This window comes from Esox lucius, chromosome 19 (genome assembly GCF_011004845.1).
Source record: "Esox lucius isolate fEsoLuc1 chromosome 19, fEsoLuc1.pri, whole genome shotgun sequence".
Classification (NCBI taxonomy): Eukaryota; Metazoa; Chordata; class Actinopteri; order Esociformes; family Esocidae; genus Esox; species Esox lucius.
Genome location: NC_047587.1, coordinates 19,701,484 through 19,714,289, shown reverse-complemented (window position 1 = coordinate 19,714,289; position 12,806 = coordinate 19,701,484). Strand labels below are relative to the sequence as shown.

At 43.2% G+C, this 12,806-nt stretch overlaps 1 protein-coding gene across 9 annotated transcripts in view; it reads left to right on the top strand.

Moving 5' to 3' along the window:
- The window catches only part of shank3a (SH3 and multiple ankyrin repeat domains 3a), a 307,884-nt gene that overhangs the window by 239,872 nt on the left and 55,206 nt on the right, over positions 1-12,806 (top strand). For all 9 annotated transcript variants that reach the window (XR_002195651.2, XM_020040539.3, XM_020040544.3 and 6 more), the window contains one exon: positions 11,025-11,138. Coding sequence is in view for 8 of the 9 variants with exons in the window: in XM_020040539.3 (XP_019896098.3) it covers positions 11,025-11,138 (114 nt within the window). In the remaining variant the exon portion in view is untranslated. The remainder of the gene's footprint in view (positions 1-11,024; positions 11,139-12,806) is intronic.

The following is a 12,806-nucleotide window of genomic DNA, read 5'->3' as shown; positions in this document are numbered from 1 at the left end:
AGAAGGAGAACAAAGACAATAAATTAAATGATGGAAGAGCAAAAGAAAAAAAATGTGTAGACTCCCTTCAAGGTTGAGAGAGAGGAGAACAGAGGGAAGAGAGGAGATGAGATTGTAGGGAGTCATACTTTGTGTTCTCCCCTCCTCCTTCCCTCTCCATCCAGTCTTTCAGTCCACATCTCCACCTCCTTCCCTCTGGTCTCATGCTTACTTCTGTCATTCACAAATAAAGCTCCCTCTCGTACTCTCTTTCCTCAACTGAATTGTCTTTTTACTCACTCACTCTCTTTCTTCCTTCCTTTTTTCTTTCTCTTTCTATCTCCTTTTCTCTCTCCCTCTCTCTTTCTCTCTGACTGTGCGTGTATGTGTTGAATACAGATGAGGTAGGGACTGCGCCACTCCCCAACCCTCTTTGAGCTGAAGGAGCCCTGAGAGCACATGCGCGCGCACACACATACGTGCACACACACGCGCACGCACGCACATGCACACTTAAAAAAACACAAACATACGCAAAGGGCTCTAGTGTCAGAGGGACGTGACTTTCTGTCCCTAGACTCACTTCTTCAGTCCCTCCACCATCTCCAGTTCCTCCATCATCTCCACTTATCTGTTCCTCTGGGGTTCACTATGGTCCTCCATTCCTCCTTCAATCCCCCTTGTCCTCTCCTCCCATCTATGTCCTTTCCTCCCATCTATCTCTGGTCCTTTTTCTAATCCTTTTGTCTTTTTTACCTTTTCAACATCTAATGGAGATCCCAGTAAAATACCTGTGATAAGATGAGGGCTACTGTATGTTTCAGAAATGATTTAATGAATGGTGTGCATTCTGGGATTTGTAGTATTATTAACCGTGTGCCCCTAGTTGTGTGTGCATAGGTGTAGAAGATGGAGTTCTGCATGCTCTCTATTACAGAGGGTTTAACCCAGGTTTAATAAAGCACGCAGGGCTCCAAACCCAATAACAACTTCACTCTGGTTATTAGAATGCTCCCTGCACACTCACACACGCCACACACATACCTGCTATCCTTCCTTCCTTCCCTCCTTCCCTCCCTCCCTCCTTCCTTTCCTCCTTTCCTCCTTCCCTCCTTCCCTCCCTCCCTCCCTCCTTCCTTCCTTCCTTCCTTCCTTCCTTCCTTCCTTCCTTCCTTCCTTCCCTCCCTCCCTCCCTCCCTCCCTCCCTCCCTCCCTCCCTCCCTCCCTCCTTCCTTCCTTCCTTCCTTCCCTCCTTCCTTCCCTCCCTCCTTCACTCCCTCCCTCCTTCCCTCCTTCACTCCCTCCCTCCTTCCTTCCTTCCTTCCTTCCTTCCTTCCTTCCTTCCTTCCCTCCCTCCCTCCCTCCCTCCCTCCCACAGCAGCAACTCACTGACTGTCGTCATACATAATTGTCATATTGTCACATAATGATCAACATCCAATGTACTCTTACTGCAATCATTTTCACCTCATGTGTATGTTTCTCTATTATCTCTATATATGACTCTCTTGTCCCGCCTTCTCTCTCACTGTCTTCTGTTTGTGAATTTTTGTCAGACAGCCATCTCCCAGTGTCTCAGCTCTGCTGCTTCCATTGTTGTATGTTTCTGCAGGAGAAAGGAGAGATTTTAACAACCCAACTCACTCCCTCACTCATTCTGTGTCTCTCTCAGTCACCTTTCTCTCCTCTCTGTGAATTCAAGCAGAGACACACCATGTTCTCGGAAACTTCTTAGTTCAGACTTAAGATTGACAGCTTGTCTTTAAGTTTACTGTTGTGTGTGTGTGTGTGTGTGTGCGTGCACGCTGGCGTGTATGCGTGTGCGTGTGTGTGTGGATTGGACTATCTGGCCTCTCACTTTCAGTTATAAATATCCCAATGTGTGTATATGGTTGAGATTTCCAGTTTCTTTCAGAGCATCTTTTGAATCCACTCTACAGTCTTTATACACAGTCTATATACAGACAATGGGTCACCTTTCAATGAGTCTAATTATCTAGTAACCCTTACCCTAATCGTACCAGTTACATTTAGAGAGTCCTGGTCTCTATCTGTAGATGTCCGATAGATACTCATATTATCAACACATCTGTAGGTAAGCAACTGCTTGCTAGAGTCATGGTGAGTATTATGTTTAGAATAAGCATTCGAATATGTCTGAAGGTTATCTACAGAAAGACCTTTGGGACCACCCAAGTACACAAACCCTAAGTCTTAACCTTATCCATAACCCTAGCAAGCAGTTGCTTATCAAAGGTTGGTTTGTTGACAGTTTGTTGATAGCATGACTAGAGATACAGCATAGAGTATGCAGTATTTGTACAGGATACAGGCAGTACAGGAGAAAACAAACATGTATTTATGTACTATATGCTTTCCCATGTTTGTTTGTTTTTTGCTTTTTTTTTTGTTTGATCCAATTCGTAATTCAGGCCCTGCTCCATTGCACCAACTTCTAGCCAAGTCTAAACAGTCGATGTCGAGATGTGTTCTGAAGCACATCCCATGGCATTCTGGTTCTTATCATGCTGCTCGCTCAACCAGGAGGTCTAGGCCGGTATCCTTGCAGGCCAGAGGGAACACATTCTCATATTTTCTGTTTTGATTGGTCTCCCAGGTCCCCGAGCCGCCAAAAGTAGTTGCTATAGCATGATGGGAGAAAACCACCATATTTGACCACTAATCCCCTGAAACCTGGACGATGCTGACCAATCCCTGGAACCCCTGAGCTAATCTGCTTTGAGGTTTCATACCCTGTTTTCTCAATGACACAAATTTACTGCTGTGCCATTCAGGGGCTATGTTTTTTCCCCCTTATGTGTTCTTTTGCACCATAGCATTAGGACCTACTTAACGGAAATATCCCTTTCAGGGGAAAAAGTACTTCATAAATCTCCAAATGAAATGCTAAATCATCCATGGTATGACCATCTCAAAACCATCCATATGTTGGCTTAGTAGAAATCTCAAATCAAGGGCTTAGACCTTAAGGTGTTAAGTTGTGGAGGGGGAATATGTTTGTTTGTGAATGACTCAGCTTTGAGTAGTGGAGCGATGCTGGGCTGAAATTAAAATGAGCTTAGTCGGTCGTCACACACACATACACTCACGATGGGGATGCAGTGGAGCTTGGAGGCAGGACAGGGGATGTGTGGAGTATAAATAGCTCTGCCTCGTCACTGATGCTATTTCTGGACCAGGCTCTGTGATGGACTCAACTGCAAGCAACTGCATGGGACACTAGCACACACATGTATACACACAAACACACACTACTACTACTACTACTGCTGCTGCTACTACTACTACTACTATTACTACTACTATTACTACTACTGCTGCTACTACTACTGCTACTACTACAGCTACTACTACTGCTACTCCTATTACTACTACTACTACTACTACTACTAGTAGTACTACTACTAATTCTAATAATACTACTATTACTACTACTACTACTACTACTGTTACTATTACTACTATTAGTAATACTAATATTATTACTACTACTATGACTATTACTACTACGAATACTACTATTATTACTACTAATACTACTATTACTACTACTACTACTATTATTACTACTACTACTGTTACTATTACTACTATTAGTAATACTAATATTATTACTACTATGACTATTACTACTACTACTACTACTACTACTACTACTATTATTACTACTACTACTACTACTATTATTACTACTACTACTACTACTACTACTACTACTACTACTACTACTACTACTACTACTACTACTACTACTACTACTATTACTACTATTATTACTACTACTATGACTATTACTACTACTACTACTACTATTATTACTACTACTACTACTACTACTACTGCCCTTACATAATCTAAAAGCAAGAAAATTACATGAATCCACATTACAATCAAATACATAATCTGTCAATATTTATTTTTCTCTCCCATTCTATCCCTCATCACTCCTTCCGCCCACCAGCCTTTTCATTCTCCCATACCTCACCATACCTCGATTTTCTTTGTCTTGAATTCCTTTTTTTCAGGCTGTCTGTGTGTTTTCACCGTGATGACTCCACATAAGTACTCTGTACTTGATTTTTCTGTTCCATTTTAGCAACTCTACACACATAGTGTTATTGGGTTTGAAGACCAGTTGATGCAGTTCTGACTAGCTTGGACTAGATACTGAAGATTGTTCAAGTTGCCACCTTTTACTTTTAAAAATGCATGCATTTTTTTGGGTTTGACTGCGTGCATGCAAGCCAATTGAGTTTGTGTTCCTTGTTGAGTGGACTTGGTGTTTCTGGTCAGGTTTTCAGCAGTCTGGTGGCTTGTAGGGAGAATCTGTCTCAGAGCCTCTTAGGGAAAGGCCCTCTTCTTAACAGTAGTTTTTCTTCAGGTTTTTCCTCTGTGACAGAAAATAGATGTTTTAACAGCATGTGAATGTGGTAAGAGTGGTCCTAGAGGGGTCGTTTGACCACAATCCTATTTGTGTTGTGTCTGATGGCCGGTGGTGTTATAATTCTCAGTAAGTGAGCATAGTTAGCTCTTTCCAAATTCACGAATTGAAACTTCAACCCAATATACACTACCGTTCAAATGTTTGGGGTCACTTACATATCTACACACAGGGAAATGTCCTTGTATATAGATATATTCCATTGAAGATCAGTCGTTTCCAGCTACAATGGTCATTTGCAAAATTAACAATATCTACACTGTATTTCTGATTTTAAAGGACAAGCGAGCTTTTCTTTAGAAAAAAGTGACCCCAAACTTTTGAAAACGAGTGTATTAGTAACAGCATAGCTAGCGGAAATGCAATTGAAAACACTTCCAACAATGTCTTTTGCCTTAAAGTATCCAACTTTAAGCCTGTCTGTTACGGACGCCTCCCGGAGGAGAGAGCGCAACACCCCGCTACACGTAAAACACCCTATGACTTGACAGAATGGGTATGGGGTCGTGGGTGCGAGAATGGATGACAGAGATAGGATTACCGTTTTCAGGACTATTTAATGAACGTAACGGTAATTCAGGGAAAAGGGGCTGGACGGAACCAAAGCAAAGAACATAAAAGTAAACCCAAACCCTCTAAACCTACCTTACCTGTCAAACCAAGAACTTACCTAACTAGCACCTCTTGCGCCGGTGCTCTAACCAAAATACACAGGGTGGTCCGCCCAGGTCTTACCTAGTGGTTTTAGACAGAGTAAAGCTATGGGAGGTGTATGCCCCAGGGCCTCTTGCCTAAAGCACAATGGCTTTCCCCTTCCCCCTGGAAACAAATGGAAAAGGTTTAAACACAAACAAATGCCACAACACACAATGCACATAAAGCTGAACACAGACACTTGCCACAACACTTAATCACAAACGTTCTTTCTACCTTACAGATAGCAAACACAGATCAACAGCATGTGTCCCTCTCCCTGAGACACTAGAACTGTGGCTTATAAGCAGGCTAAACCAGCTGTACCCACTGACGAGCTGGCATAGGGGCTCTCCAATCAGCCCAAATCCGACCAATCAGCTGCAACCGGCGATCAGGAAGCCAATTAGCCTGCTACCACCACATAGAACACAAAGGAACAAAAACACATACGAACCCAGAGCAAAAGAAAGCACTGGGGACGTAACACTGTCATTAATACTTTCAAACTACGATGTCTTCACAAGTTCATCTGGGTGAACATGTCATGTTATGCCATCTTCCTCCTTCATACTTCCTATAATTCTTATTCTTATGGCAATTATCTGCTATTTGCACAGTCCTGATTTGTAATGTTTCTTGGGAAAACAATACATACTGTAGCTAAAACCTGGCAATGGTCGATAGATGTGTTAAAGATGTTTTTGATGTGCACACCATGGGGGTAGAAGGTCAGTGTCAAGGGCAGACAAAACTGTAGGCATGTTTTGCTGGGGCAATGAGGAGATTGTGATTAATTCTTAACTCCACATAAGAAAAAAAGCTAACTTACTGACAATGATATGTGGCTTTCTGTTGTTGTTCTTTTAAAGCATACCCCTGATGACATAATTTTTGACCAACATATTAATGGCTAGGGAAAATAGAACCTCATCAAATCTACTTCGGAGGACACATGTCTCTTTGACTGTCCGCTGGGAGTTTCGGAAAAACTGGGTAAATGTATAATAACATAAAAGTTATGATAACTTCCTTAGCTCCATTCCCTAGCTATCTTTCAATACTTCAGAATTTAGCCTGGGATGTACAGTACAACTCTTCAGTGGCTATTTTAGGCTTGCAAAAAATATGTATACATCTAAGATGCCTACGTGCTTTGTAAATCTTTGTTTCTCATACTCTGATTAGAACTAATGCTCCCCCTGTTCAGTGCTCCAATTTGCATGTCCTGTAGTATGTATGTCCTGTAGTATGTATGTCCTGTAGTATGTATGTCCTGTAGTATGTATGTCCTACAGTGTGTATGTCCTGTAGTATGTATGTCCTGCAGTATGTATGTCCTGCAGTGTGTATGTCCTGCAGTGTGTATGTCCTGCAGTGTGTATGTCCTGCAGTATGTATGTCCTGCAGTGTGTATGTCCTGCAGTGTGTATGTCCTGCAGTGTGTATGTCCTGCAGTGTGTATGTCCTGCAGTGTGTATGTCCTTTAGTGTGTATGTCCTTTAGTGTGTATGTCCTGTAGTGTGTAGACACATCTGTCCTCTGTGTCAGGCACTACAGTGTACCTGAAGAGGTGATTATGAACCAGCATAAACCCTGTGGAGGTGGAATAGGATCCTGTAGTGGGCCTGCAGTTGTGGTCTGTGGCTAATCTAGGGCCTGCTGAGGTGTTGATTGTTGAACTGTTTGGATAATGTTTCCCATTATGAGATCTTTGCTCTAACATCAGTCACTGCCTCCCTTTGACTCGTCAGTGAACACACTGAGATGTTTAAGGAATAAGGCCACCTCTCTCCACTAAGCCTCATTTCCTCCCCCCCCTCTTTCTTCATTAATATCTTCATCCATTTTATAATTCCTCTTCCTCCACTTATCCCTTCCTCTTCCTCTATTCCCTTCATATACCCCCTCTCAGCTCCCCCTCTCGGCTCCCCCTCTCGGCTCCCCCTCTCGGCTCCCCCTCTCTCTGGCCTTGTTGCCCAGGCAGTCTGGGTAGAGAAAGAGACACTTGGCCACTAAACCCCCACATACAGGTCTGCTTCAGGGCCAGTGAGTGCCAGCGTCTGTTTCCTGGGGACTGTGCACATGCCAACTGGGCTTTGGCACCACAGAGAGGCTGGAAAATGTTGACACCCCCTCTCTCTTTTCTTCTCTCTGTCTCACTTGCTTTCTGTCTTTCTTTTTGTTTCTCTCTCTGCTCCAAAAGGACGGTGATTGTCATCTTTGGTCACATTCAGGCTGTGCTAGCAGCACTGTCAGTAGTCTTATTTCATGGTGTTCAAACACACACACGCACACACACAGGAACACAAGCCTCACAGAGTAAAGACCAGAGAATGATTACATTCTTGACTGGTTTTACATGGAAAGCAATGATACTTCATCCAGTTTCATTGGTGAGCCCGTCCCATGACGCACATTTAATGGTTGGCTCGTGTCTTGTGACTGAGTGATGTGAAGCAGGACTAATCAGAAAGACCTTTGGGGTGTGGCTTATCTCTCTAATCTCTAGTTTAGCATGTCATCCTGAGCCGAAGATTGTGCTTGAACATGAAAGCATTTTGTGTTGGAATAATATTCCGAGCAGTAGTGAGTGTATACATTTTCAGACAACCTTGATGTTGTAAGCCTCGTACTCCACCAACAGATCAAGACGAGACCCCATTTCATCAGTCAATGTAGTTAAGTCTATCTTCTGGCATAAAAGAATGGACTAATATAATGGTCATCAACAGAATGTGATTCAGGGTTTTCGAATGATGCAGAGATGAAACGTTGTTGGTTATTATAAGCTGATTAAGAGAGAGGATTAAGTGCGGATGCAATGCTGTGGGGTTATTGAACAGCTTATCTCCATGGCTGACATGACTGTCTGCTAATTGGCAGGCTGGTTTCCTGCTCCTTGATTACAGCTAGCTCCACTTGCGGGGTATATTCAGCTGCAGAAGAACAGACGGCATGTGTAGGTCTGCTCCCTGAAGGTCCATCATGTTTCTGAATGGAGTGAAGCTGACTGATCTGCTGTGTAGTGTTTCTGTACCAGGTCAATGTAAAGGGAGAGGTAGAGAGGGATGAGACCCAGGTTAATGTAAAGGGAGAGGAAGAGAGGGATGAGACCCAGCTTAATTAAGAGGGAGAGGTAGAGAGGGATGAGACCCAGGTTAATGTACAGGGAGAGGTAGAGAGGGATGAGACCCAGGTTAATGTAAAGGGAGAGGTAGAGAGGGATGAGACCCAGGTTAATTTAGAGGGAGAGGTAGAGAGGGATGAGACCCAGGTTAATGTAAAGGGAGAGGTAGAGAGGGATGAGACCCAGGTTAATTTAAAGGGAGAGGTAGAGAGAGATGAGACCCAGGTAAATTTAGAGGGAGAGGTAGAGAGGGATGAGACCCAGGTTAATGTAAAGGGAGAGGTAGAGAGGGATGAGACCCAGGTTAATGTAAAGGGAGAGGTAGAGAGGGATGAGACCCAGGTTCATGTACAGGGATGAGACCCAGGTTAATGTAAAGGGAGAGGAAGAGAGGGGTGAGACCCAGGTTCATGTACAGGGAGAGGTAGAGCGGGATGAGACCCAGGTTAACATACAAAAAGGTAGAGAGGGATGAGATCCAGGTTAATGGACGTGGAGGGATGTAGAGGAACCCAGGAGACAAGCACAGCAAAGCAGGTTTAAGCTGTGATCAGAGAGATGGATCTGTGGTTGGTTTCCTTTAGGATAAGGGGTCGATGAAGCCTTTTCGTCCGATCAGACTGAATCCTGTCTGGGATTGGAGCTCTGGGATTCAGGGTGTCTGGCCTCCCACTTGACTTCATATGTAAGAGATGATATCACACTGTTAAAGCTCCAGTAGCCAACATGACAGTGTTTCTCTGGAGATTGAATGAGTCAACTCTTGCTCTGTGTGTATTTAGGGAATTTCCAGGAATAATCAGCTTACACATTCCAATGACCCAACATTTCCAGCCTAGCTGCATGCTGTCTGTTATTTAGCAACCATGAAAGGGTAATGGCTCCTGCTGATGTGTGTGTGTTTGCGTACGTGATATGCACTAGATGTTTGTCCACCTATGTGTGTGTGTGTGTTTGTGTGTGTGTGTGAGTGCATGCTTATGGCATGTACTGGGGTAAAGGATGAGCTAGTGGAAATGAGTACTTGCATCAGTCCTGCAGCGAAGATCAATATCAACCATACATTCATCTCTAATTACCATGGCAGGGCTCTCGCTCTCTCACTCACTCACTCACTCACTCACACTTACACACACACACATTTACACACAGATGCACACTTTGACAAAGACAGACACAGTCCTGCCTTCATACACAGAAGCCTGTCTAGTGCAATCTAATGGCTAGTAGCTACAAAGTGATATCTCCTCTGGTTTATTTGCATTTGTCTCATATATATACACACATACTTTATATCCTGGGTCTCATATATATATATATATAAATATATATATATATATATATATATATATATATATATATATATATATATACGCACACACACACACATACTGTATATCCTGGGTCTCATATATATACACGTTATTTTGGATATATATTCAAGTAACAGTTAAATAATGAATAAGTGTAGTCTCTCAGCTTTAATTTGAGGGTTTACATCCAAATTGGGTTTAGGAATTATGTAGCCCTTCTTTTTCAAGGGACCAAAAGTAATTGGACAATTGAGTCAAAAGCTGTTTTATGGACTGGTCTGGGCTATTCCTTTGTTATTTCTTCATTAATTAAGCAGGTAAAAGGTCTGGAGTTGATTCCAGGTGTGGCATTCACATTTGGAAGCTGTGGCTGTGAACCCACAACATGCAGCCAAAGAAGTGGCCAAATCAGCAGTTTGGTAGATTTTGAGAAAATAAAACATTGTAGGATCCTTTCCATGGTAAAGAAAAACCCCTTCCCAACATCCAGCTAAGTGAAGAACACTCTCCAGGAGGTAGGCATATTATAAGACAACCATAAATACTTATCAAGAGCAAATACAGAAGGATCACCACAAGGTGCAAACCACTCATAAGCCTTAAGAATAGAAAAGCCAGATTTTACCAAAAAACATCTAAATAAGCCAGCCCAGTTCTGGAACAGCATTCTTTGAGCAGATGAAACTAAGATCTTCCTGTACCAGAATGATGGGAAGAAAAAAAGTATGGAGAAGGCTTGGAACGACTCATGATCTGAAACATGTCACATTATCTTTTTTAAGGAATAAGGCATATTATGGGATATGGAATTATGGAATATTCTCCAATGGCCAAGTCAATCACCTGATCTCAACGCGATCAAACATTGATTTCACTTGCTGTAGACAAAACATAAGGCAGAAAAACCCACAAACGAACAACAACTGAAAACAGCTGCATTAAAGGCCTGGAAAAGCATCAAAAAGGAGAAATAACACAGCATTTGGTGATGTCCATGCATTCCAGATTTCAAGCAGTCATTGCCTGCAAAGGATTCTCGACAAAGTATTAAAAATTTACATTTTATTTATGATTGTGTTAATTTGTCCGATTACATTTGAGCCCCTGAATGAACATTTCATATGATAATTTTGTTCAACCCCTTGAATTAAAGCTGAAAGTCTGCACTTCAATTGCATCTTGGTGGTTTCATTTCTAATCCATTGTGGTGGTGTACAGAGCCAAAATTATGAAAATGGTGTCGGTGTCCAAATATTTCCAGACCTAACTGTGTGTGTGTGTGTGTGTGTGTGTGTGTGTGTGTGTGTGTGTGTGTGTGTATGTATGAAGTTGTATCCACTTTAGTCATACAACATTCTGTCATCACGTATCCTTTCAGCCACACTGTACTACCTGCAGTATTCTAATATTAACCCTGGATTTCTCTCTCCCTGTCTTCCCTTGTCAGTGTTGAGTATAGGAGAAGGAGGATTCTGGGAGGGCACGGTGAAGGGGAGAACAGGCTGGTTCCCTGCTGACTGTGTGGAGGAGGTTCAGATGAGGCAGTACGACCCCCGGCTAGGTAAGGACTGAAAGACCTACATACAGCTCTTTTCAACATAGACTCACCATATAGCGTTTGTTAGTCCTGTCCATGGAACTGATGGTGTTGTATGGGTCCTGTCCATGGAACTGATGGTGTTGTATGGGTCCTGTCCATGGAACTGATGGTGTTGTATGGGTCCTGTCCATGGAACTGATGGTGTTGTATGGGTCCTGTCCATGGAACTGATGGTGTTGTATGGGTCCTGTCCATGGAACTGATGGTGTTGTATGGGTCCTGTCCATGGAACTGATGGTGTTGTATGGGTCCTGTCCACTATACTGATGGTGTTGTATGGGTCCTGTCCACTATACTGATGGTGTTGTATGGGTCCTGTCCACTATACTGATGGTGTTGTATGGGTCCTGTCCACTATACTGATGGTGTTGTATGGGTCCTGTCCACTATACTGATGGTGTTGTATGGGTCCTGTCCATGGAACTGATGGTGTTGTATGGGTCCTGTCCATGGAACTGATGGTGTTGTATGGGTCCTGTCCACTATACTGATGGTGTTGTATGGGTCCTGTCCACTATACTGATGGTGTTGTATGGGTCCTGTCCACTATACTGATGGTGTTGTATGGGTCCTGTCCACTATACTGATGGTGTTGTATGGGTCCTGTCCACTATACTGATGGTGTTGTATGGGTCCTGTCCACTATACTGATGGTGTTGTATGGGTCCTGTCCACTCTACTGATGGTGTTGTATGGGTCCTGTCCACTATACTGATGGTGTTGTATGGGTCCTGTCCACTATACTGATGGTGTTGTATGGGTCCTGTCCACTATACTGATGGTGTTGTATGGGTCCTGTCCACTATACTGATGGTGTTGTATGGGTCCTGTCCACTATACTGATGGTGTTGTATGGGTCCTGTCCACTATACTGATGGTGTTGTATGGGTCCTGTCCACTATACTGATGGTGTTGTATGGTTCCTGTCCACTCTACTGATGGTGTTGTATGGGTCCTGTCCACTATACTGATGGTGTTGTATGGGTCCTGTCCACTATACTGATGGTGTTGTATGGGTCCTGTCCACTATACTGATGGTGTTGTATGGGTCCTGTCCACTATACTGATGGTGTTGTATGGGTCCTGTCCACTATACTGATGGTGTTGTATGGGTCCTGTCCACTATACTGATGGTGTTGTATGGGTCCTGTCCACTATACTGATGGTGTTGTATGGGTCCTGTCCACTCTACTGATGGTGTTGTATGGGTCCTGTCCACTATACTGATGGTGTTGTATGGGTCCTGTCCACTATACTGATGGTGTTGTATGGGTCCTGTCCATGGTACTGATAATGTTGTGTGGGTCCTGTCCATGGTTCTGATAATGTTATGTGGGTCCTGTCCATGGTTCTGATAATGTTGTGTGGGTCCTGTCCATGGTGCTGATTCAGCCATTCTTGTACAATATTATTTATTTCAGCCCTCTCATTTGTAGAGTCCCTCTTACTTTGGGCACATGTACACACAAACACACACACACACACGCTGTTCAGGAGGCATCAACTTTGCACACCATGAGGAATTCACCATCTGTCTCAGTCAGGCGGAAGGAAAGCAAAACCAGTCAGGCGGAGGAAAGGCATCAGGAAAACATGCATGTTGCATTCATTTCTGTAGCTACTCCTTAC